Source organism: Phalacrocorax carbo, chromosome 7 (assembly GCF_963921805.1).
Source record: "Phalacrocorax carbo chromosome 7, bPhaCar2.1, whole genome shotgun sequence".
In the NCBI taxonomy this organism is placed as follows: Eukaryota; Metazoa; Chordata; class Aves; order Suliformes; family Phalacrocoracidae; genus Phalacrocorax; species Phalacrocorax carbo.
Genome location: NC_087519.1, coordinates 17,869,578 through 17,896,007, shown reverse-complemented (window position 1 = coordinate 17,896,007; position 26,430 = coordinate 17,869,578). Strand labels below are relative to the sequence as shown.

At 37.3% G+C, this 26,430-nt stretch overlaps 1 protein-coding gene across 6 annotated transcripts in view; it reads left to right on the top strand.

The window, feature by feature from the left end:
* Positions 1 to 26,430, top strand: part of APBA2 (amyloid beta precursor protein binding family A member 2) — a 103,630-nt gene that overhangs the window by 75,170 nt on the left and 2,030 nt on the right. For 5 of the 6 annotated variants that reach the window (XM_064456590.1, XM_064456588.1, XM_064456586.1 and 2 more), the window contains 8 exons: positions 1,908 to 2,053; positions 3,383 to 3,418; positions 4,827 to 4,913; positions 12,291 to 12,476; positions 15,922 to 16,101; positions 18,077 to 18,289; positions 19,083 to 19,202; positions 25,879 to 26,019. In XM_064456590.1, coding sequence (XP_064312660.1) covers positions 1,908 to 2,053; positions 3,383 to 3,418; positions 4,827 to 4,913; positions 12,291 to 12,476; positions 15,922 to 16,101; positions 18,077 to 18,289; positions 19,083 to 19,202; positions 25,879 to 26,019 — 1,109 coding nt within the window. The remainder of the gene's footprint in view (positions 1 to 1,907; positions 2,054 to 3,382; positions 3,419 to 4,826; positions 4,914 to 12,290; positions 12,477 to 15,921; positions 16,102 to 18,076; positions 18,290 to 19,082; positions 19,203 to 25,878; positions 26,020 to 26,430) is intronic. The other variant, XM_064456589.1, reaches the window with a different exon arrangement.

Sequence of the window (26,430 nt, the reverse complement as noted above, 5' to 3'; positions counted from 1 at the left end):
GAGGGTTTTCACACTTTCGGTGGAGATTGTAACTATATTTTTTTATTCTTTATCCCATACTTCGAGATTTTTAAATTCCAGAGAATTCTATTCTGAGCTGTAGTGAAGATCCAAACCATTACTGGATTAGTACATATGTGATCTAAAGCAAAAACACGTCCTCCTGAGGTATATAATTATCCTTTTGAAGCCTGGAACTACAGTGTTTGGTAGAAAAACATATAGCTCCATTTTACATAAGCATTGTAGTTAATATCACGTCTCTGAAGAGTGCAGGACTGGTATACATATATATGTTGTTATATACTTCAAATACTGAATTACAAAGATGGGAATTTTTTTTCTGGTGGTTGACATTTCCAGCAGGCAAGTGTGAGGTCTGCATGAAGTATAGGTGGCAGCAACATTGTTTGAAGAAGAAAGTCACTTCTTTTAATCAAGTTTATTTTCTGTTGGAAGACTTTTTCTAAATTAGAACAGGAAAACAAGGGATAAGAATGCTCGCTAAAAATACATGTGCAAACCTCTATTTCAGTAAATTTCATCAGCACAGCATGACGTATATTCTTCATTTTCCACATTCAAATGATTATAAATCAATTGAACTAATCCACTGTACAAGAAAGCTTTTTTTTCTTTAAATTAGCGTTTCCATTCAGTGTAATTTTTCTCCTCACACATGAGCTTGATATACTTCAAAAAAAAAGTGTTAGCAGCTTGGCAAGTTGACACAGCTCAAAGCAAATTTCTATAACTGTTGAGGAACAGAAAATATTCACTGTTGAGAGATTTCAGCTGAACTCTGGAATGACTGTTCTTTACTGTTGATCTAATCAACCTAGATGTAAAGCTTAACAGCTGCACAAAGAGGATGATGAGCATAGTCCCAGTATGATATAAATACTATCCTTTAGTCTCTTCTCCCTGCCCGCTCTTTTTCATCCTTGGAAAGAAACAACTTGCAAAATACAAGGTGATGTTAGAATCTCACCAAAGTCACTATGCAATTAATCCTAAGTGTATGCAAAGGCATTTTGTTGAATGAAGGCTATAATTTAACAACATCAAGAGATTTTTAAGTTCCATTATTTTCACTCTTTTTCAACATGAAATCTTTCATTCTCTTTCCATGTGTCCTTTTCCATAACTGCCTTCTGTGACTTCTCTGTTTCCAAGGAAAAGGCTGTATGACCTGTTGTGCGGATGCCATTATTAGACCATGAACGTTGGATTGAACTCCTGTATGAAGAATGTTTCTCAGCTCTCAGTTTATACAATCTGTAGCCCTGGAAACTGAATTTTCTATCAGTCTCTGAATTCAGGCCTTACACATGACTAAACAGCATCAAGATGCCTACTTTTCTTGTGTCCTAAAATTTATTAACTGTTAAGTTTCATGGTGGACTGTATCTGAAGCAAAGTACACCTTTGTGCCCATTGTTCATCAGTATTTTTGCCAGAGATTATGTGTGGGGACTGTGTACTTCTACAAACATCTCAAAAGAATGTGGAAACACAAATCTGTAATTCAAGCAGAAGTTTAGCACATGCACTGTAACAGTCATACATATGAACAGTAAGAAAGTTATGATAAAGGAACCTATCAGAATTTCTGAAACTTGAAATAATTCCAGTGTGTTTATCAGTGCAGCACAGCAAAAATTTTCCAGTGATTTTCCTCTAGAATTCCACAAACCATTATGCAATGTCTTAAACACTACTTGGTTAATATATTCTTTTGGGAAATAATTATAGGGAAATACATTGTTTTGTTTGCACTGTTTTCTTCACCTGTTTCATATTAGAAGAGGTATTAAAAAGGTTCTTCAAATCTCAATGTTCTTTATTCCATTTCTCATCTCTCTACCCTCTTTTCAAAGGCAGTAACTGTAAATGTCTCCTGTCAGTTCCAGGACCCTGTGAACCTGAAGACCTCATCGATGGAATCATCTTTGCAGCCAATTACCTGGGCTCTACACAGCTGCTCTCTGAGCGCAACCCTTCCAAAAACATAAGAATGATGCAGGCCCAAGAGGCAGTAAGCCGCGTTAAGGTAGGGGATTTTTATGGATTGTGGAATACTCCCTGATCCTTTGACAGTTGATCTCTAAACAGTACAGGATCTGCAGCTTCAAACCTATTCTGAAATGCACTTACGTAAGTATAGATCTAGTACTGTAAATACCATTAGTTTCCAGTGCTTATTATGAAAATATATACAGCATCTCTGAGGAACAAAATATAAATTATTCCAGACTCTATTCAAAATTGTTTGGAAGCTGTATGAAGACTTCAAGTACTAAAGGCAAACTGCAGATTGCAATTAGGAAATACTCAAATGGCAAAACACAGGATATTTGTTTGACTGTGGTTTTCCTCTTGTATCATTTTATCCTTTAACTGACTACACATTGTGAAGATTACTTTTATATATTAAATTATTACTTTTTAGGACAAGAAGATCCATTACTATTGTGTTTGGATTTGGTGTTATTTACAGTGAACAATTTCTGTGTAAATAACGTAGCATAGACTGCTTCATACAGTTGTATAAAAAATATTTTTTTGGTTAATAATCCCCATAGGAAACTTTTCTTTTACAATTTTTTTGTGGATCTGCTCTAAATACCTCATCTAAATAACACATGGTTAGAAAGAGGTAAAGCTAAATGCTAATACAAAAATTGTGTGCTTAGTCAATAAAATATTTAATGGGTTAAAATTGCATGTTTTTGAAGGAAACCAGTTTGGGAAAATCATTTACTTAGCAAGAAGCTGTTATGACTCATGACTGATTTGGCATTTAGAAAGAAATGGAAGGCAAGAAAGGTCCAGTTCTTTAAACTTTCCAAACCTCTGAATTTCTATTTAGCATATTCTGTCTCAAGCAGTAAGTAATTGTTGCAATTAACTCCCTAAAAACTGTTTCATGTGTTGATAGCAATCCTAACCTGTCAGGGATACTTGACTACTTTAGAGAGTCATAGAAGAAAGCTTGAGTTATGTTTTGCTCAACAATTACTTGTAGACATATGATTAATATGGATAGAAACCTTGACTTCAAAATAGTGTAGGTAATGTCATTTTAGACTGCTGTATATTTAGCAGGATCAATGTTGTTAACAGACAACACACTTTGCTACCAATTTTTTTGTAATCAATAGACAACATGCATAATGCCATTAAATCCAATTATGCTTGAGAACCGCATAAGATATGGACAAATCTTTCTCTCTTGTACATCCTTCTCCCACTGCCCCCAAATTTTTCATTTTTAATAGTCTGGATTCACAGTCAAACGGTTTCCCTGACTTCCCACACTGTATTTTCTCTTTCTTTGTGTGTACATCTGTCTGCATTCTTTTTTTACGCTACTCCCCAGAGGATGCAAAAGGCAGCTAAAATCAAGAAAAAAGCGGTGTGTAAACTGTTTTTCTTGAATGCTAATGTTTACTTACATTTGTGTTGTACGTGTTCTCCATGGAGTGTTGCGTCTTTCATTATGGGTCCTCATAAAGTTGTCAGTTTGGTTTTTTCTTTGTTAAGTAGTAGAACACTGGATAGAATAAAATTAATTCATTTTCTTCATTGTTAATTTGCTGGAGTGCCTGTCTGCTGTTGTTCTTCTGTTGAATAACTGTGATTTGTTTAGTCCAGATATACAGCCAATGTTATCCAGGAGATTTTTTTTTAATGTAATAATTATTTTTATTTTACTAACCAAAGCAGTAAGATGTGCCTGTGACTTACCATATATTTATTAAACAAATAAATAAACAGATTTGAATAAATTAAATTCAAATAAAATTAATCTGAATGAATTATAGATATAGCCAAGTCTTTATAACTAGAGCAAAAAGCAGCAAATACATCATTGTTCCTTGCACTGTTTCATCAAACAACCAGTCTCTTACCTGGAGACTGATGCCTGCCTTTAGCACAGGGTGCTACAGTCTGCAGCCATTTTATTCTGAGGTTGCTAACATGGGTGCTGCTAAATAGCAGTTGCAGTAGTGCACTGTTGACAAGTAGCCTGGAGGAATAAATCGGTTCCTGCTGGAACTCAGAGGATTAGCTAAGCTCTTGGATGATGCTTCAGTGAGAGGTAGCAGCCTGCTTTGCTACTTTCTCTCCTGTTTTTTAATGTGGGCAATGCCAGGACTCACACTTGGGAAACCATGTGGCATTACACTGTAATCCCACTCACTCTGTGACCATGTTATCTAATGGGCTATGGAACTGTTTCCCTAATGAGCAGTTCTCAGAAGTTGAAGTCTAAAAGTCAGCTCATGGCTTTCTGTGATAGTGCTCAGTTCTTTATCTTCTAGAAAAAAACTAAACTAAAAATCTAAAAAAAAACCCTAAAATACACCACAGTACTGAGCACCAGCTTGCACATTTTTTGGTGAGCTCACTGAAGATGGCAAGGGCTAAGCAGCTGACAGGGAGTAAGTCACTTTCCCAATTACCCTACTTTCTCAATTCTGATGCCTCAAGTAGTGAAGTGCATCAATAAGACAGTGGAGAAGAAACAGCCATACTCTTTCTGGTGTTCTGGCTGTAAATACAGAATTTTAGTACTTAAGCTGTCAGTCCCATGGGCTCCAAAAATTCATCGTTACCCACAAAAATCAGAGTATGCTTCACTCTTTCTATGCAATAAAAGTATTCTTTGCATGTATTTGGAAACACCTTTGAATAGCCGCCTTCGTAGTGGTTTAACAGTGCGATTGCCTCACATCACGTTATGTTTGAAGTGATCAATGAATTTGTCATTCTAAAGAGGAAACTGAAATTCTCCATGTAACAAAGCATCTGTCTTTTAGACTTCAGAGGGAGATTCCCAGGCTTTGACTGAAGTGGATCTGTTCATCTCCACCCAGAGAATCAAAGTTTTAAATGCAGACACACAGGTAAGTTATAATTAAAACTCTTCAAGAATAATGTTGAGTTAGACTGCACTTTATACTATTAGTGGGTAACTTTACTAATTTTGGATAAATTCATTGTTGTGACAATATTCAGGAAGAACAGTGTTAGATCTGCTATTGTAACACTTGCCATTTGCCAGTATAGTAATACTGACACCAGTGTTGCTTATTTGAAGTATTGGAAAATGTCTGCATGTTACTGAGATCTATAATTCAATTTAGGAGAAGATTCAAAAGTCTTTCAGACTATAGGTATGTACCCTGTTTCTCTGAAACAGCTTCAGTACCCAAACTTATGTCTAACAGGGAAGACATCTGCTGCTTTGACTAAGGTATCATGCCGTTTTTAACATTTAACCTCCAATTTTTTCATAAATCACATCTGAGCTACTCTCCTCTTTGCTTAAGGTAAATTATTAATTATACATATTAAAGAAGCATCAGGAGACCACAGCAATAATCAGCCTCATCTTCTAGGAATACATATATATACATTCAATAAGAGGCCGTCTTCATAGGAAGGATTTTTAAAAGGAATTTACAATTAGATTAATATAATTTATACATGGATCCCAATATTTAGTATAATAAAGTCACAAGATCTCTTAGACTTTGATCATACTTACAGAAAGTCTTTAAATTTTCATTCTTATGAGGGGCTTTGAAAAGGGAAATTTTAGTGACATTTTTTGCTTTAGTTTTCACTAAAAAGCTCCACTGTATGCAGCTAACAGCAGTTGAAAAATGCTAAGACCTCAAGTTAAATTAAAGAACAAACCGTTTAGAAAGTGCTTAGTTAAGCTAAATATAGCCGAACTAGAAAATTCATCTTGTAGTATTTGGAAAAATGGTTGGAGCAACCTTATGCTGTCCTTTCAGTGATACTCTTCCAGAATTTATGCAGGTAATAGTCTTTTTTTTTTTTAGTAGCAGAACAGACCAAGGAATATAGGTAAGTTTAACTGTCAGAAAGATATCAAAACAAACCCTTTGTAGGCAGTTTGTGAGTAGAAGTGAGCAAGAGTGAGCACATATGTGTCAAAAGTAAATAATTTCAAATCAATCATTTTCTTTTGTGATGGGGGATATATTTGTCCATGGCACAGAAGCAGCACAGATCACCTATTGACTTAAATGAGGCTTTTATCTCATAGAATATTTTTTAAATTTTATGATCTAGATGCAAGAGTGACAAGCAGGCTAAAAAAAATTTCTGAGCATGTATTTATCTCTGATATATTGCCATATAGGTGGCAGTATAAAGAGCAGAGGGAGACTCACAAGCATGGTTTTTTGATGTGGTACTGTTCAGTATTTTCATAAACAACTTGGGATATGGAAAGAAAATGGTTCTTGAACTTGTATCTTGGTGTACAAGAGTTCAGAAACATCGTGGCTAACTGAAGAAATGAGCTGAAAGTACAGGAGATATTTCAATAAAGACAAATGTAGCACTCTACAGTTAGGATTTTGTTTTGTTTTCAATTAGCATATAATTTGCTTTTCTAACAATGCAAACCATGAGGCACCTACTTCTTCCTGAAATTTAAGAGAGCATTACTACCTTTTAATGTGAGGGTAATGATAGTATCTCCAGGAAATGGATTATTTTTCTTTTAACATAACCAGATATCCTTAACATGCCACTAGAACTCCCGAGAGAGAGAGACAGATGAGAAGTAGAATATCCCATCTGACATGGGCAGCAGTATTTACAATCCGCCATGCATAACATGCCCTGATGCATTTCATCCACGAAAGCAAGGCCACTATTAGTTATGACTTGGCCTTTTTTTGACTTCATGGTAAATATGCATAATCCAGAGAGTATATTTTCAAAGCTTATGACTGCTCTTTGCATTAGCAGAAAATAAAATGCTAGTAATTATCAGTGTAAAGATGACTACAGACAATTATTGATAAATGAACAGCTACAGTTTATAGTTGGAATGTATGGAAGTAAATAGGTAAGTTCTCTTTGTTGAGTAAGGATTAGTCTTAGTGGAAGTCACTCTTCCTTTCTTTAAAAAGTTCAGCATTTCAGCTGAACACGAACCCTTATGAAAATAAAAAAGGAAAGTCCTTTGAGGCAGACCATAAACACTTTGTCGAAGTAACTGTTACCTTATGCTCCCAATTCTCCTGAAATTTCTAGTGATAAAAAATGCAATGCACTATGAGGAATGGTGTCTAGTATGAGCTATGAAAATAGCAATATTGGAAATTATTATAATTACAACCTCTTTGGCATTTGCCCTGGGTTTTTAGCTTGCTTTTTTTTTTTTTCTTTTTTTTTTTTTATTTTTATTTTTACAGTGGGTCTTTCAGAGAGCTGTAAGAGATTTATTCCCATGACTTTTTAGCATCGCTGTCGGCATTGTTTTGCATTTTTGGCTTGGTAATATCTTTCAGTGCTACTGTACTTTCCTGACTGGTGTAATTACTACCATAGGTCTATTTCAGCTGGTGTGGCAGCTGGCAGAGACAATCTGTTCTCTCGTGGCTTTATCAATTATATAAAACCTATTTCTGCACTGTGCCATCCGTGTTTTAATCCATCTGTAGCATTGCATAGCTCACATAAGGTAGCAGCTGATTCAAAATATAAGATTCTCAGTTAAAAAATGACATGCAGCAGGGTTCAAAATGCTGAGTAGCACCGGTAAAGTGTATTGCCATGTTGGAACAGAGCCAGCTTTAGTGATTCTGTTGCCCTCAGCAACACTAGGAAATGGCACCCCTGCCAGTTTTTAGTTGCTTATGCATTTAGTTAGTGAATACATTCAGCCCAAGCTGACCACCTGTTTAGTATATGTGGTAGAAGCAACCTTAGGTTTGGCCACATGCCCGCTTCATATGAGAGCAATTCTTCCCTGACTGCTGCAGCTTTGTGGGCTTGCAGTCAGTGCACAAAACCAGCAGAACTATCACTGCAGCCTCTCCCATCTTCTTGCTCATTCAGTGAAGAGAAGCTGGGAGTGAAGCAACTGGGAAAACCAGCAGAGAAAAAGATGAGATAGAGGTCACAAACGTGTATGCGCAGAGCTTCTGGTAGATGATTAGTTCCATACAATCTTCTGACTCATTAGGCTATCTAGTTCACACTCCCAACAGGACTACTCACTTGGAAGCTTGGAAAATGCTTAGGTTTTCCTCCCTTGGGTGTTCTTTGGGGTTCAAGAGGGACTACAAACAGGATTCTAAAAAAGAGTTCCTTAGAAAGGAAGGGAGATTCTGATAAAGGGGAATCTGGACAGGAGAAGATAGAACAGGGGTTTTGAAAAAGGCCAAGAGAGACCAGGATAACAAGGATGGAATGGATGGGACTAGAAAAGAGATGAAGGGAAGACAAGAGAAACACATGGGCAGAGATGGAGTGATTCATGGGAAATTAACAAAGGAGGAGAGAGGGTGAAAATGAGATAACGGTAATAGAAAATAGAGTGGAATGGAATATGGAGTAAGACAGGAAAAAGTCAAGGGACGAATAAGTCAAAAGTAAACACACATTTACAGTCACTATGTATTATTTGCCTTATTCCTAATTGTCATTGCATTAGACAGGAAAAAGGTGGGAGGAAGTGAAAGAATGACTGCTTTCACCCCTACAAGGGGAAAATAAAACAAACAAACAAACAAACAAAAAAAGCCCCAAACCCAAATCATTGAGCAACTTCTGTGTGATGATAAGGACAGAATGACTTTCTTGACAGGTGAGATTAAATGCATTCATTTTTCCCAGTCCATTCGCTCTTGTGCACACTGCATGTATGATTATACCCTTACAGAATACTTAGTACAGACTGCTGAAAAGCAGTTATCTCTGTGAGCTCCCAAGATCCTGCTCAAAGATGTCCATTATAAAATACTTTTCCATGCTGAGAGAAGTGCTATAAATCCTAGTGAGCCCCTGCAACCCTTAGAGACATCCCCCAAACCATCTCTTAACCATGATCACTTTCATGGTTTAGGGCTAAGCATAGAACACTATTTCAAGCCTGAGAAGAATCATTGCAATAATTTTATGGGTAGTGATCCTCTTCAGTAAGACAGGTGGTTCTAAGAAACAGGGATTATTTATGGTTTTCTCTCTATTAAATTGTACTGAAATTCTTAATTACTTTTGTCAACTTGAGGAACAATCTTTCTCTCTTAGGCCTTAGAGTTTTATTCAACTAATGGTAAACTAATACCTAGCTATTTATATAAAGGATGCTGCTGCTTATATCAATGATGAAAATCATGTATTATCTCATACTACGTTATAGGTTTTTTTGGAAGATCAGGTATCAAGGGAAACCCTGCCACTACAGACACAGCAAGGAAAGTATCTCAGTCATCTAATATGATTGAGTTAGATGAAAATTGACCTCATGCTGCTCAGTAGGATATTCTGACATATATCAAGAGCCACTAGCAAATCATTAAAAAAAAGAAAAAAAAACAAACCACAAACCCAAAAAGCTTTCTTAGTTAAAAAGGAAAAACAAATGCCAAAACAAAAAACAAACCCCAAACCTGTAGTCTGTTTTTTCCTATAGACAGAAATATCCACATATATATCCAAGCAGATGCAAAAGCAGCAGATACAACCTCAGTCTTGGCCAAGAACCAAAGTTATGTTAGACACCAGGAAGCAATTTACTGAGTTAAAACTAATAGAGATCAATTTGATTCAATAGTAAGTATGTTTTTATTCCAATTCAGGCAGAATTTGGTAGATGTTTTTAGCTGTTCAGGGAGGAGGGGCAGGGAAGGGGACATCCTCAGCTGGTTTGATAAATAAAACTATTATGCTTCTGGTTGTTTCCAGTTTGAGCAATAAATAAAAGTCTGGAAAACCTTCCAAAGTGACCAGTGATCCCAGCAAGAAGGAATTTTCAGATGGGCCCTTTCTGTTTCTTAAAAGAAGAGAACAGTTGATCTCTACAATAGCAAAATATGTAAAGAAATCATAGAAAAATAAAGATAACAAAGCATGGTCTGGAGGCACTTTCTTAGTCTTTGTTTCAATAGAAAGCTTTATCTTAATTAAAATAAGTACTTAACATAAGGTTTTAAGTAAGCAGCATCCAGTTTAAGAAACCTATAAAGCTCAGGTTTGAAGTGTCATATAAAAATAGTATTTGGACTCTTTTTTGCCTTAAACCAAGGACGTTCAACCAATGGCAACAGACTGGATTCCTGCCAGGTCTGAGAGCTGAATTAATTACTCTGGCAGCCTGATATTGAAATTACCTCTCATGAGCCTCCTGCAGTCTCTTCTTGTGCAGTCACACAAGAAGCGCACACATCATGTGGCCATTGTAACAGGACACAGACATTTTACTTACATGATTGCAAAGTAGATTCTGCCTTTGAAACTGAGGAGTAAAGGCTGACTGCTCCAAGTACAGAGGACAAGCGCCTCAGCTCACATGGTGATATGTGAGCAGTAGGAGGGTGAGGAGGGACAGCGCAGTCACATAGTGAAGAGCAACATACAGTCCTTGAATGTTTCTTGAGGAAAAAATGTAAATCATCACTGCCTTAAAATACCATTTTATGGCTTCTATGGGTCCTTATAGCTAGGAGGCTTTTTCTAATATTTTGTCTAAATTGTCAAAATATCTGCCAGATAAGCATTACTAACCTAAGTTATATTACTGTTTTTTTTTTTTCCCTAGGAATTTCTCTTCCTCCATAATTATACACAGACTTCAGTAACAGTGATTTTTTCAAGGCACTTAAAGGAAGTACAATCAATCAGATTACTTGCTTGCATGAACATTCCCAAATCTCTCATTTTAACCCTAAAAAGTTCTTACCATTATGCAACAACTTGCATAGCAATATACCTTTCCGGGAACTTAGAGAAGTTGTGGCTTTTTATTTATTTTTATTTAAAAAAAAACAAAACTAAAGGTAAAATCAGGCTACATATACAGTATCTTGAAGAAAACCTGTATGAATGTACAAATAATTGTCTAAAAAATTACCGTAAAAAAACATGTAATTGTCTCTGCAGTCCTAAATATATCAAAATCCTTTGAAATTATCACTGTAGCAATATCACATACATTGTTTTATGAAAATAGTATTCTTTTTACATATAGAAAGCTTTTAATGAAAATGAAACTGCTAGTTATTGAGCCATGTTACTTTATTCATATTTAATGCCGAGGTCAGAAATAATAACACTTACTACAAGTTCACACTTAGTGGTGCACAGAAACAGTTATAAAATGTCCTTGAAAGTTCTTCTTTCTGGGTCCTCAACGCTTTTTTGTATAAGAAACAATTGATAGAACCATGAACTGGAGATGGAAACAAAAGACAAAATAGTAATACCTGAAATAAAACAAGTTTAGTGACAACATATCCTTCTCTGACTACAAATATTTGCTCTATTTGCATTTGTCCAAGGCAACTCAATACTTAAATCAAAGCCACATAATAATGATATATTCCTGTGAGAAAAAAAACATTTGGAAGTAGTAGATTGGGGTTTCCCTGCTAACAGCGGAAAGTAAAATAGGTGTTTCAAAGGCTAAAATAATTAAAAGGATGCAGAGCTCAGGGATTTGAGATAGAGGCAGGAAGTTTCAAGACTTTTTATATTTAGTACTCTGTGTTTTTCTTACATAAGAAGTGTTCATTAGGATGAAGCTTGGACAGGTTTCCACTTAAAATCATTCTCACATGCAATGGGTCTTCTGAGTGTTCTTCCAGCACAACTGAACTGGCAGCCTAATGACATTGACTGGAATAGGATTTTGACTGTGAGCCCAGACACTAGACCAGTTCCCTCCAAACTGATCTGTGTAGGTAGCCAGAAAAAAACTATTAAATATTCTGCCTACAGAGAAGGTGAAATACTGCCTTTATAGCTCATTACAAAGTAAGTAACACTTTGATGCACATGAGAAAACATTACCTTAGATGATATTACTATTATAGGACTTATAATCAGAAAATTATAACATTTTCTCATATACATGAATTCCCTAAAACTTGTTCTGTCATCGTGAAATGCATCTGCTTCTGTCAGCAAAAGCAATACAAAAGGGAAACAAAATTTTCCAACAGCATGAAACTGTTTATAAAACATTAGTATAGATCTTCATTATTGCTTTACAGTAGCAACCATGTTGTATTTGCTCAGGCAACACTTCCATTAAAGACAATATCTTGAACAGCCACTATGCCTTCAGCTGGAGTTGTGGCCCATTGACTGCGTAGAGAATGTCAGATCTGGGCCCACAGAAAAGCGTGGCTGTAGGTTTTGGCATTCTCAAGCAACAGGGGGAGAGAAGATGCAGCATTTGTAGAATAACAGCAGAGATGAAGAATTACTTTATTTCTCTTTGCTTTATGTAGGAAACAATGATGGATCACGCGCTGCGCACAATCTCATATATTGCTGATATTGGTAACATTGTGGTCTTAATGGCACGACGCCGCATGCCAAGATCAGCTTCTCAAGACTGTATTGAAACAACACCTGGTGCCCAGGAAGGAAAAAAGCAGTACAAAATGATATGCCATGTCTTTGAATCAGAGGATGTAAGTACATGGAATTAAATTTATTTAAGCAACATATGTCATTTAGAGAATCTCTGAAATGACATCTGATTTCTTGAATTAATTTTTGTTGTTAATAATCTTTTTTGATTGAAGCTACAGGTAATCTGTGGAAATATTAGCCAGTTGTTTGTCCATATTCGTATCTCTCTTCTGCCTCCACAAATTCATGTTGCAAATTCATGTCTCATCCTCAGTCCCAAAATAGCCACCCTTTGTCTCGTATGTTATAGAATCATTTGTGTTCTTTCAGCAGTGCGTCCCCAAATGTTTTAGTACCTAATTATCTGGAGTTGTCTGGAAGTCGATGGTCATTCATGACCAAAATTAATCTGTGGGATAGCAAATTGATCATTCATCCTGGATTGGATCCTTTAGTTCAGCGGGTTGGCACGTAATGACCCACATAAGCCTCTGGACAATTGGCAATGAGGTGGAACCGCTCTGGACCTCTTTCAAACTGAAGCCAAGTTGCTGAGAACATCTGCCAACTTGGTGGGCTTGAGCCCACAAGGTTGCCCCCTACCCAATCCTTATTCCCTTATGGCTTACTTACCTGTAGTTGGTATATGGACTCTCAAACATGCACCTTGATCTTCTGACATAAGAACACATTCAGCTGTTTATTTTTTTCAGTTCTCTTTTTTCATCCCTAGCAAAGATTATGAATTAGAATTTTTATATAAATGCAATAGAGCTAAGGAAGTATAATTCTCTATATTTATAGAAATTTTTCTTCACAGCCAGAGGAGTTTAGCAATTCTTAAGTAAAAGGCTAAGAACAACTCACTCTCACTACTCTCTTAGAACATCTATGCAAAAGAAAGCATAACTTCAGTCATTTTATGCTATAAGATACCCTGAGATCTAATACCATATTCATCCTAAACCACTTTTTGTTAAAATTCCGTTCAAAAAAAGGAGTGACCACTTCAGACTTTAGGTTCTGATTTTTCACTTGCATCAGAAACACCAAAAGATGAAAGAACTTGGAGCCATTCTCAAAATAGGATTACAGATGTAACGGTTGCAAAAGAGACCTGTACATCTCTGCTGCATCCTGTTTCACCCCCATGAAAAGTGCTGGCATGCCATGCCCTTTACCTCTTGTGGTAAAGGAAGATAACCTTGCTTTACTGCTATGGTACATCAAGGTTTGGTTTTGTAGTGAAATATATTTGTGTCTGAAGTGGCAAACCAGGGACTTCAACCTAAAACGTTTATGGAAAAAAATTCCAAGCTAGTAGAACAGAAAAAACAAAATTTGTTGTTGGTTTTGAACTTGACAGTTGAGATACAGGTATTAGTAATAGGCAGTACTAAACATTTCTGACCATTGTTATGAGGGAACAGCTTTAAATATCATTTCTGTCATACCAAGTAAAAAATAATTGAGTTCTTTGGTTCAGACAGTCATAACTCACAGGTTGCATATTTTTTGCACTAAGCAATCATTTTCATTATTTTAAAGCAATTAAGCCTGTGAAGGAGAAATGGCGGTGTCTAAAGGCTAGAGTGCTAGACTGGGATTGTTCTCAGACTGTATCTCGGCTCTGCCACTGCTTTGCTGGGGTGACATTTTCAAGCAGCTTAATTACATTATCTCTAAGTTGTACCTAATGCTGAAGACTTTCATAAACATTCATAAAAACTTGGGAGATACAGATGAAATTACGATGCGAGACCTGGCTGTTACTAGCAGTAACAGAATAGAATATGATGTCTAGACATGTTTGTTCTGAGAATGTAGAACGAAGGTGAAAGCAAAGGACTAACTACAGAGAAAGCAATGGCACTGGAGACCAAAAAAGAAGTCAGTAAGCACTGGTGATAAACTTTACTAATGGAACTGTATACAAACAGTTCTTGATGACTACTACCGTACTACTACAAACCTCTTGGTATGAAGGAACTATTTGTGACTGGCTGGGATCATTATGTGCTTGATTTTCTAAAATAATTTTCCGGTCAAGCAGATTGGTGCTTTTGTGTACCGCAGCATAAATGAAATAAGAAAAACACCTTTTAGCGTCAAAGAAAACACTGTGTATCAGATCATTAGATTGCAAGAAGATTAAGATTTACAATATTGTCCAGAAACCCCTATACATTCAAAGATGCATCTACTATGTACCTACTAAGATAGTGTGTTGCATTTCCAGAATAGTTTTATAGGTTTGATTAGTAATATTTTTAGGGAGTTAGGTTGTAAGATGCAATTAACTCCTCCTCAGATCGCTGGGAGTTACTCATATCCCCTGATCACAGAGTACAGTACCTGATAACCACAAATATACAAAACTCAATGTGGCATTCTCCTCTAAGCTGCAGTAAACTCAGAATTGGAAAAATAAAAAAAAAATTCAAGGGTAGAGAAAGTTGACTGCAAATTCGTTTTACTTACACCTCCCTCCTTTTCTCTGTGGTCCAGTGCCATCTCGTGGAACGAGAAAGTAAACTTCAGAGCAGTTCAGTAATTCTTTCATTAGTCGACTTTTGCAGTGTACAGAATGTGCAAAGTGTTATCATCATCAGTGTCCATTTCTCTAGATTTCTTTATAATGACTGTCTATTTCTGACACATCCAAATACCAGTCACTGTAGCATTTCGTTAGTTGAACTCACTATACAGCCCACTGTAAAGGGAAGTCACCTTCTATTGCATGCTGTAGTAAAATGCATGGGCAGATAAGTGCTCCAAAAATTAATAAAGACATGGGATTTTGAAGAGCTGTTCTGCACATTAACAAGCTATAATCATGGCTCTGGCTGCATTTTTGAAAGCATCCCCGACATTACTAGTCAAGCTGTTCAAAGGAATAGCTATTGTAGATGTGCTAAGTAAGTAGGGCTATTACAGATTTGCTGAGAACATGAGACAGGTATCATGGCAGTAATAGGACAGCAGATGGTTTTGTTGAAGCAGCGTTTTCAGTCCTATAAAACCAAGGTGGAGAAGCAGCAGGTGACACGATAACCAAAATCATCAGTGCATACATGTCTGTGATGGCATGTGCAAGCACAGCATCCATTCTCTCATCACTCTGGCAAATATATTGTGATGCGAAGCAAGGTTTGTGACAGTTTTTCTGTAAGCTCTGTTCCATGTTGGTACAAAGCCAGTACTCTCCAGTGTTTTTTGGAATGAGTACATAAATAGCATATGGCTGCTTGCTACTGCAGTGTACTGCTGAAAGGCGATCAGCAGGGTTTTTAAGCGGAGTTTGCAATCTGATTTTGGATGTAATGGATTCTTGCTGTACAACTGACCTTAAAGTGACTTTATATACATACTAATGTAGCAACTTCACAGGATCCTTTATTTTGACTCTGTCTTAAAATCCCATCTCTCTCTTGTTTCTTATGGTTTTAGTAGCAAACTGTTTATCAGTCCTTCCTCTGAGCTGTGTTTTGTTCTATATTCTAGGCACAGCTGATAGCTCAGTCAATTGGTCAGGCTTTCAGTGTGGCTTACCAAGAATTTTTAAGAGCCAATGGAATTAACCCAGAGGATCTCAGTCAGAAAGAATACAGTGACATCATCAATACCCAAGAGATGTACAATGATGATCTCATACACTTTTCCAATTCAGAAAACTGCAAAGAGGTAAACTAGTCTTGGAATTTCATTTCAGATTGATCAATTTTTTCAGAGGAATGTAGTTCTCATGGAAATATCTTTTGGCATTTTAAGGATGACTTTACGTCTTAAGATTTGTTGTTTCATCAATACTGTGCTACTAAAAACAGCTCTATGCGTTTTTAGTATTTCTTCTTTTCATTTTCAGGCTCTTTCTGTTTCCATTGATGAAAACCAGTAATAAAGTACATTTGCATTGGACACAGTTAAGCTCTGTGCTTACACAGTGCACAGTGTAAGGTGTTTTTATGTTTTACCAATGTATTGATACAGAAAGAGAGATGACAATCCATTTTAATGCACATTGTAAGTGATTTCTTAATAGATACAAGAACCACGAGTCCAGGATGCTATGGCATTGAGCAGGCCAATTTCTCCTGTTAGAACACCAGCAAAACCGCCATGTGAAATGGAGTTTCACACTCATAATGCACAAAAAGGCAAGAGTTTTCCTTAAGTGCCCCAAATTACCTAAGTGTAACTGTTTACATTTGATTTTGGATGTAATGGATTCTTTCTGTACAATAGCCATATATTTCACATTTTACATTTCACACAAAAGTCATTGGGCATTCTAAACCAGAGCGCGGCAAGTGCAGTTGCACCCAGATTCTGCTTTGTCTTACATTGCTGCAGTGTGATAGGGATTTGGCCCATGGTCCAAAGGTCAGAGCTTTAAGCTGAGTCCTAAAGCAATCTTACCGTGAGATGAACTGCAAATTGCTTAATCCTTCAGTCACAGCTTTCCTACTTACACTCATTTTTTTCTAGCATTACAAGTTCTTTTCTACAGCATGTGCGTTCTTGGGAAAAGAGCATTTTTCACCTATATCTGCAGATAGAAAGGTTATGATTTGATGTCTAGCTTTATACGTCTGCAGTCACTAAATATCTATAAACACTATAAAGTGTTTTCACGTGCATATAAGCATGATAAAATACTTCTCTTGTAGGAAACAAGGGAAAATTCAGTTGAACAAATCTTGGTTTAGCAGAATCGGGACAGGAAAATACAAATGTGTCACATTTTAAAGTGATAAAAAAGGTCCTCTTTTTTTTGTAGCACCTCTGTTTCTAATTGGGTTATGAACAATGACAGAGTTGTGGCATACTGGTTGGTTCAAAGCCTTAATAGATAGTTTCAACAAAATTTAGCTGGCTTTCGTGATTCCCGTAAGTATGGATGTCCCTGTCCTTCCATGTTTGAAACAAAATAATTCTCAGTGTTTTGTCAAAGAGTATATTCTCTACGTAAACTCTTACTCCTCTTCTGCAAAAGTTAGATATGCTGTGATTACTGAACAGTTCACATCAGCACATTTGAGGAGATGTCATCATTTACATTACATCAGCACATCAGGAATCTTAGATTAACATGCTAAGCACAAGTATATTCAATAATGTTAATAATAATAATAATAATGTTTATAACCACCACCACAACAATAATAATCAAGGTTGATTTGCCAACCAACCAGGCTTGGCTGAAAATAAGGACAGACAAACCCTGAGATCAACCTGAGCAGTGATGGCAGAAGTGGACCTGAACTCAAGCCTGCGTTCCAGACATTGCCTTAGCCACAAAATGTTACAGCCTCCCCTAGCTGCCAGCTTCCAAGAAGGATAAAAACTTCTCTGGCATTCATTCACTTCCACCACTTTCTACAGAGCTAATATAGAGTGTTAGTTTTTGCTTATTACAGGGACCTTTCAACAAACAAGTGGAGGATACCCCTGAAAAGAAATAGGTATGTGTTACACAGTTCTAACAGCGTTTTTGAAGTCATGCTACTACCCAATGGCAAAGAGTAGAATTCTTTTCATAATTTATAGGTGTTATTCAGGAACACATGAGATGCTAGTGCTCAAATTTAGATGAATCAAAGCAAAAAATGTTGTGGTTTTGTGGGTTTTTTTCCTTTTTTTTCCTTTTTAATTGCAGCTCCAGCTAGAAAAACAGAAGGGAGAAATTCTTGGGGTAGTGATTGTGGAATCTGGATGGGGATCCATTCTACCCACTGTCATCCTGGCTAACATGATGAATGGAGGCCCTGCAGCCCGTTCAGGAAAACTAAGCATTGGAGACCAAATTATGTCCATTAATGGGACCAGTTTAGTTGGTCTACCTCTTGCAACATGCCAAGGGATCATAAAGGTACCCCAAAGACCTATATGCTGTAAATTGTAAGCCAGCAAAGATGTAATATTCTGACAAGCGACCCTGTAGATTTCCAGCAGATAAGATTTTTAAGGTAATCGCTCGTTAACAAAAAGTAGAATTAGAAACAGAGATTCAGTGGTGATAATGTACAGAAATTTAGGACTGGAGCATTTGACTGCAGCTTTGTTACTGGACTATAATAAACAAGGCCAGGTCAGAAAAACTTGCCTAAATTAAGTTACATACATAGCTATCTTCAAAGTTTCAGGCTTCCCCACTGCCTCCAAATTAAAGTTTTAGGATTAAAAATCTACTGTGCTTCTTTGGGCTCCATGTAGATCAAATGGATGGAGGCTGGTAGACTGCAGGACATATCAAGTGAGTATATGAAGATTCCCCAGACATGATGGAATTGCAGAATGCATTCTCTTTAATCACTGAGGCTAAATCTAATGTCTGTGCAGATTTACCAAGAGCAGCAGCAGCAGGAGATCAATTAGCCAGATGCTTGTAAAAGGCAAGCAGTCGTCAGTTTTGGTTTTTCTTGAAAACTTTCTTGACGTTTCTTTAGTAATTAAAGGCAAAGTGTTGATATGATTTGTTGGACCAAATAGCTTGAGAAATAAAAGAAACAGAGAAATGTATCTCTGTGTTAACAAAAGATTTCTATTAACTCTAGCTGTTCTTTCTCAGATCAGCTACTTTACACCCTTAAAATAGGAAACCACTAATGAAAGAGCAAATTAAGATCAATTTCAGAAATATTAACTTTTGGAATATCTTACAGGGTCTCAAGAATCAGACACAAGTCAAACTGAACATTGTCAGCTGTCCTCCTGTCACTACTGTCCTCATAAAACGGCCAGACTTAAAATACCAGCTGGGCTTCAGTGTACAGAATGGAATTGTAAGTTTCTGTGTTCAGTGATTATTTGGGTTTTTTCTTTTTTTTTTTCTTCCAAGAAACACACTGAATTACTGAAAAAAATCCTTGCACATAACCTCACTTTTTGTACTGTGATCCCTTAAGCAAAACCTTATAATCACGTCTCTGAGTAATTTAATGCCAACGGACAACACCAGGAGACCAGATTGTTTAGTGCAATATCTGGATCAGCTAATTCATGTAGAATTCTGTCATTAGCTTGCCAGAGTTGAACAGAAAACAGTTATGCTGCAACAGGTTTTTACAATTACAACATTCTAATTTTAGCTCTGATCCTGTTTCTCTTTTTTAAATTTCAGCACACACTTTTCATTTTTCTTCCACTATGCATAGTTTATTTGGATCACGTAGCAGTGGGCAAAGGAACGTAATTGTAACCTCCTCTGGTTAAAACTAACCACCTCTCACTACATGTAATTGTACAGGTTGTGGCCCAGATATCTCTTCTCTGCATGGTGCAGTTTCCCTGTAGTAACAGCGACAGCTTTGTTATGAATCATCACTGGTCATAATGAGATTTTCTGATTCCAAAGAATACTATACAAATACATGAACCTTTAACAATGCTTTACTCTACTTATAAGATAAAACAGTATTTTAAGAAAAAAACCTGCTCTTGTAATAAACTTACTTTGAAAGGTAAAAGTCAATAACACAAAAATGTTACAGAGAATAAAGAGAACAGAATCAGTTACAAATAAGAAACCAAACAGAATTAAAAAGGAAGACTAGAGAACTAGAACAGAGTAACACAACAGTAAGTTTTTATGTCTGGGTTTGTTGGGTTTTGTTCCTCCTGAATATCATGCGCTGCATTTCTGACAAGTACTGGGAGTATCTTTAAATAATATACAGCAGCAGCAAACAGGGGAATGGATGTGGCAGGTAACACTTACCCAGTGCAGCTCAGGGTTCTCCTCTTGTACTTCTTCCTTCCCAAGCCATTCTCTGGTACCTTTCCAAAGCAAATGCCCAACAGAACTAGCTCAGGTGTTCACCTGGCCTTTCTGTGGGCTGATACTACCACTGGGGATTGTCTGTAGAGCAGGACCATCACCATCTCCTCTTCCTCCAGTCTAGGAAAAAAAAAATGCAGAAAACCACATCACAAAGGACTGTGGGCTCTGGTCCCCTGTTCTGTGAAACTCCTTGATTGAAGTTGCCAGATTTCTGTTTGCCACCCTTGGAAGAGTAGCAGGTAACTATAGGATATGGTTTATGGCTCTTCCTGTGCTTTAGCAAACAGACGGCTCATTAGCGGATTTTCAGCTCTGCTAGCCATCTCCAAGTTATTATCGTACCTAAGTTTTAAGTGATCCTGCCTATGATCACATCTTATGTTGTGGTCACAGCAGAGTTTGGTATAAAGAACACCGCTACAAGCCTTGGTCCAGCCAGAAGCACTGTGAAGTAATACCCACCCCCAGCTGACATCCTTTAGAAGCAGAGGTTTAAAGGATTTGTTGTGTTTGAGATTAGTGCCATAAGACTTGAGTAGAGAGACATCTGTAAAAAATACAGGAAAATCAGGTGTGCAGTATATTTCTGTCCTCCTTTGCCTGTGCCTAATCCCCTTTCACCTACATGGATGTGTATGTTAAGCGGGTATGTTTATCGCTGGTAGTTCGCTCTGTTAGCAAATCCCAAGTCTGGTAATAAAAAGGGTGGAAGGGACAGGATTTGGTTTTACAGTATCCCAGAGTGTGCCGAGAACAGCAAGTAACACTCTATGAGGCATTGATTTATTTCCTAATTGCTATCCTTTGTAAATCTAGTATGTGCAGCTGGTGCTATGATAGAAAGAGGAAAATATATTTAAGGAACAACATGCAATACTACTGTGTATTTATCAGCTCTTTCAAGAGGCCTTTCTCAGAACTGGTGGGGGTTGGGTCAGGGCTGGGGAAAAGAATCAGGCCAAGGTGGATTAGAAGCAGCGTATCATGTCCTCACGTGGACAGAGGTGGTTACAGAGTCTGTGAGGCAATCTATTCATCTTGGCCCAGCTAATCATATCCTACATAATTGGAGCCTTAGTTTAGTAATTTCTGCAGACTGCGGTTGTTTGCTTTCATAGCATGGTCACTCCATCTACTGGTCATATTCATATTCACCACACTGGATGATCACAATTCACTCCAGTTAAATGAGCAACATTTAGATGACATCCAATATAAAGTTCACCAAATTCAGCATAAAAATCCTTCTTGAATAACAACAACAACAACAAAGAGGACCTCGTAATACATTTCATTTATAAAGAGTCTGTGTTTGAATATGAGACCCAATGAACAAAAAGGAGAGGTTAAACTCTTTTGTTAGGCTGCTATATAGACAATCTTCTGGGCCTCTAAGTCCTTCCTCGGATAAATTCTCTCTTACTTCACTTAACCATTTGAAAATATGACTCTGAAAAGTATGTCTCTCTGGTAGTTTGACACTGAACTTTTAAAAAGTGGTTTTGTAATCGCCAGCAATTGTTATAAATTATGACAGGAATCAGAAATAATATCCTTATTCATTGTTGGCTGAGCATTAGCACAGTGGAGAAATAAATGGCTTGCCAGAACAGATATAATTAAATGTCTCCTACTGCCATTACCTCATTATGTGTGCAGCTGGTCCTTACTTCTGTGCCTCTTCTGACAGCAGTTTTGTGGCGACTCCTTTTCACTCTGCCTATCTCATCTGTGCAGGAGGCACAGCTATTATTTTAGTGAATAGCCCATAAACAACCTGGACATGCAAAAGTACTATCTGAGCTGGGTTTTGATTGCATAAGGTATCAGGAAGATGCAGGGACTGGGCTGCTGCAGGTGACTCTTTTCTTTGTGTATGCTGTATAGTTTAATTAATGTAAAGCCTGAAGTTGTGCTTCATCGAGCACTAGTACTGCCAACTTTTGGAAGTTTTAGTTAGGGAACAGCACAACAGCATAAATCGGTGTTAAGTTTGCAAAATTCCTCTTGCGCTAATGATGCAAATATTCTTCATGGCTCTTCAAAGTAACTGATGTTGTTTCATTGCATATTTATAAAAAGAATCTAAATTTTGAACTGTAAAACATTAAGAAATATTGTGCATACATATGAAACAAATATGAATTTTGTGTGATGGGGAGGTGAACATAAGGTGACCTGTCAGCCACCTTCTGAAAATTGTTATGCTACACTTCTTTTAAAATTATGACATTTAAATACAAGTGGTCCATTTATATCACATTAATTTGTCTCCTAAATTACAAAAAATCTGTGTATTACCGGTTATATTTTTTACTGCTGATAACACACCACTTCTCAGTCTAGATCTCAGCGCTCAGACACTTTCTCTGAGAAGTGTATCTACCCCACTCCTAGCCTAGCACAATTCTATCTAAAAATACAGTAAAACTTAACAGGACAGACAGTTTATTTTTCCTTCCTTGCCATTGTTTATAGTTATCTAAACTACCTGGGGGGGGGAAATATACAGGGTTTAAATAAAGTAATTATAGGTATGAGATGAGGAGAAACCTGGTTTAATAGGGTATACTTAAGGCATTTACACAGATTAAACAGTTTGCCTTGCGCCATTCTATCCTTAAATGTTTTGCTACATAATAGGCAGTTGCAATAAAACTGATGGTGAAGCTACTGAAGTTTCACATCTGATGCACTGCAGCTTGTCTAAGACGTCGCAGAATCTGTAACAGCTGAATGGATTGAACAAGTACACCTTTTTTTTTTTTTTCCCTTCAGTTTACACAGTGAATGGAGTGTAGGCTCTCACAAGAGTATCCAGATCTGTCATGCTTTATTTAATATTACAGCTGTCACCACGTTCCACAAGTATAGCAGGCTAAACAATCCTGGCTGAATAGAACCATACTTAGAGTTACTGCTCAACTTAAACTTGCCAGCCTAATCTGCCATAGCTCCACTGGCTGGAGACAAAAGTCTTAAAGCTGCTTTGAGTCAGCCACTTGCAAACACAGGAGCCATGTAAATGTGTGCTTTAAGTACAGTATGTTTCTTTACATCTGCACTGTCTCTAGCTTACCAGGATCTGTAAGGCTAGGCAGAGCCACTTTGGCTCTGCATCTGGTTCTCTACCTCATCAAAATAGTTAATGCTCACAAAAAAGAAGCTGATTCCCTTCCCTGGAGAGGAATCACATTCTTGAATGAAGATAAGAGACCACTTCCTATGTCGGAGGCTGTTAGAAAGAAGAAATTCACTGATGGTATTAAAAGTGCTTAGAGAGTTACAGAATGAAAGGTGCTCTGGATAGATATGCAAGCCATTATCTTTTCCTTTATGCCACTGGGGTGAGAGGTCACATTTCCATTTCCTCTGAAAGCTTTTATTTCAGCTGCTTGTACTGTCTCTATATTCTCTTTTATTCTGTGAAAAAGATACTTACAGTGCTGCTTTCGGCACATTCTGCTTTTTGCCCTTTCAGATTACTGCACGGAATCCCCAACAGCAAAGAGCAAACTGTTATTGTAATAGTGAGTTGAACTGAGAAGCTTTCTATAAAAGAGATCTATGTAGCACAGCTTATCTTGTCAGCTATATGATCAGAAGGTAGACTATCTGCAAAACAATACATTGTAAGTGACTGAAATTCAAGATGCAATTCTCTGAAGGGTCCTGATGGTGCCTATATCCATAAAAGTCCATCAGAAATAGTTTATGAACCACAGTAGGTAAAACTCAGCCACTAATGATAGCATGGTGGAAGATTAAGGCTCACTCCAGGAAAGTCTTGTTTCAGAAAGCTGAGAAAGGCCTTTTATAAACAAAGAATAACTACGTACTTATGCTCCCCGTATCAGACAACCTGAACTTTTGAGTAAGAAGGGATTTCGTTTTTTAATAGCATTGTTACTTGTGAAGAGGAACTTAAAGGAAACTGCTAGTGTCACACAGAAGATTCTGGTCAGCCACAGACCATGTTTCACCTTCAATATGGTTCCAGCTTGTCCATCTCCCCACATACTGTATTTCTGAATTAAATTAAACTCACTGGGACACAAGCCACATCTTATCGTACTTGTATTTAGCTCTGAGCAAATTACCAAATCTCAGCAAATAATAATTCTTGGCACATGATTCTAACTGTTGACAGTAACTGCAGAAACAGCCATCATTGGATGCTCTGGCACTCATTTTTCCTCCAACAACAGGTTTTTCTCAGTAAACAAAAGGCAAATCTCGGCACTGCTAAGCTCTGCTCAGTTCCAGCAATTCAAGCTATACATGATCTGCCTTATGTGCTGTGTGAGCTGTATTCTGAAATAATTTACCAATAATTTCTATCTAATACACAGTCTAGTCTGTCAGGGAGGGCCCTCTTGCAGCACAGATACTGTTGCTGAGAAGGAAACATTCTTTTCAATTTGCTATACTGGATTGAGATTTTTCTTTCTACCTGTACACCATGCATGTTGCAGCCCCAGAATAATTTTAAGTAGCAGTGCCTGCTGGGACTATGCCTGGTGAACGGAACTCTTCCTGTAGAATTATTCCCCTGTTGTAGGCGGCATAAAAGTCAAAACTTGTGCCTAGTTCTTTATTGGTACCCGCAGCTGCCAGTTCAAACAGTGGCCTGACTTGCCTTCTTCATCCTAAGCTCCCTATGGCCAGCAGCACTGTAAAACATGGAGAAAAGCAATGGCTCTGGAGAGCAGAGTGCCCTTTTCCAACCTGTAAGAGGCACAGGAGACACGTCGTCATACTTCACTATGCTGGAACAGCCTGTAAAAAGAAACAGAATTTGCACATTTCATAGACTTACAGAACAGTTTGGGTGGAAGAGGATCATCTGGTCCAACCCCTGCTGCCATGGGCAGGGGCATCATCTGCTCCATGAGGTTGCTCAAAGCCCCATCCAACCTGACCTTGTACGCTTCTATGGCTGGGGCCACTGCAACTTCTCTGGGCAACCTGGTCCAGTGTCTTACCACACTCATCATAAAATTTTCTCCCTTATATCTTCAAGATAGATCTTTCCTTAATAGCTTTGGGACCCCTTTGACAGATCACCAGTTTTCAGCATAGAACAACTGTATAGCATCATCCTTTCCTTCATCCTAAGGTAGCATTTGTGCAGGGTTAAGGATTAAGCTTTGTATAATTTTTTTCCATGCATGTGAGAAATTTGCTGTTGTAGATTAATTTTTACTTTAGCACTTTTTATATTTCCTATTATTCTGAAAGAATAATGCAGTATTTGGCAGAAAGACTCCAGGTGGCACAGTCAGAAATATTTAAAATCACTTTCTTCCCCTACCCCAACAGTACCCAAAACTTGTCCCTTCCCCCTAACTCCACTTTTTTTGCATGGCTGCTAACTGTATCACTGTGTTAGGTATTCATATGTTCCCACCCCGTGAGAAATAAAAACAAAAACTGTAATTTGCAGAAATTTGGGGGGGGGGAGGACAATAAAAAAACCCCAACAACAACCATAAAAACCCCAACAAAAACAAAACCCAACAAACCAACATTTAACAACTCACAGCATTGCTTAATACTTTCCACAAGTATCTTCTGAAATCCTTATGGTGTCACCACTCATTATTATGTATTAAATCCTAGTAAATGCTACATTATGACATTACTATCCTTTAACAAATTTTGCTTTCTCTTGGCAGATTTGTAGCTTGATGCGAGGCGGAATAGCTGAGAGGGGAGGGGTAAGAGTAGGACATCGTATTATTGAGATCAATGGACAAAGTGTTGTTGCTACTGCTCATGAGAAGATAGTACAAGCATTGTCTAATTCTGTGGGAGAGGTAAGACCACCATTAAATGCTTTATCAAGGAACTAAAACTGTTGAAAGAATATATTTTTTAGTTGAAGAGAGTGTCTTAACATAGTATTAAAACCACCACCTCAATAAATTGTAGTTGAGCACTAGTAACAAGCAGTTAACAGAACATCTTCTGAACAACTCAATGCACATTCACAGCATTTTTCCACTCATTTTTGAGAGTTCCTGACATGATTCTGAACCTTCAACCTACTTTTTGAATTAAACCAATCAATTAAGGGATGAAATTGCATAAGCATGTTAGCTATAAAATGCCACAGAACTAAATTAATATTCAAAGAGCTGGGAGAGACAAATCAGTATGTATTTTAATAACTTCATTTCCACTGAGCATTTCCAACTTACCTTGGGAATAAGTTCAGACATCTCTCT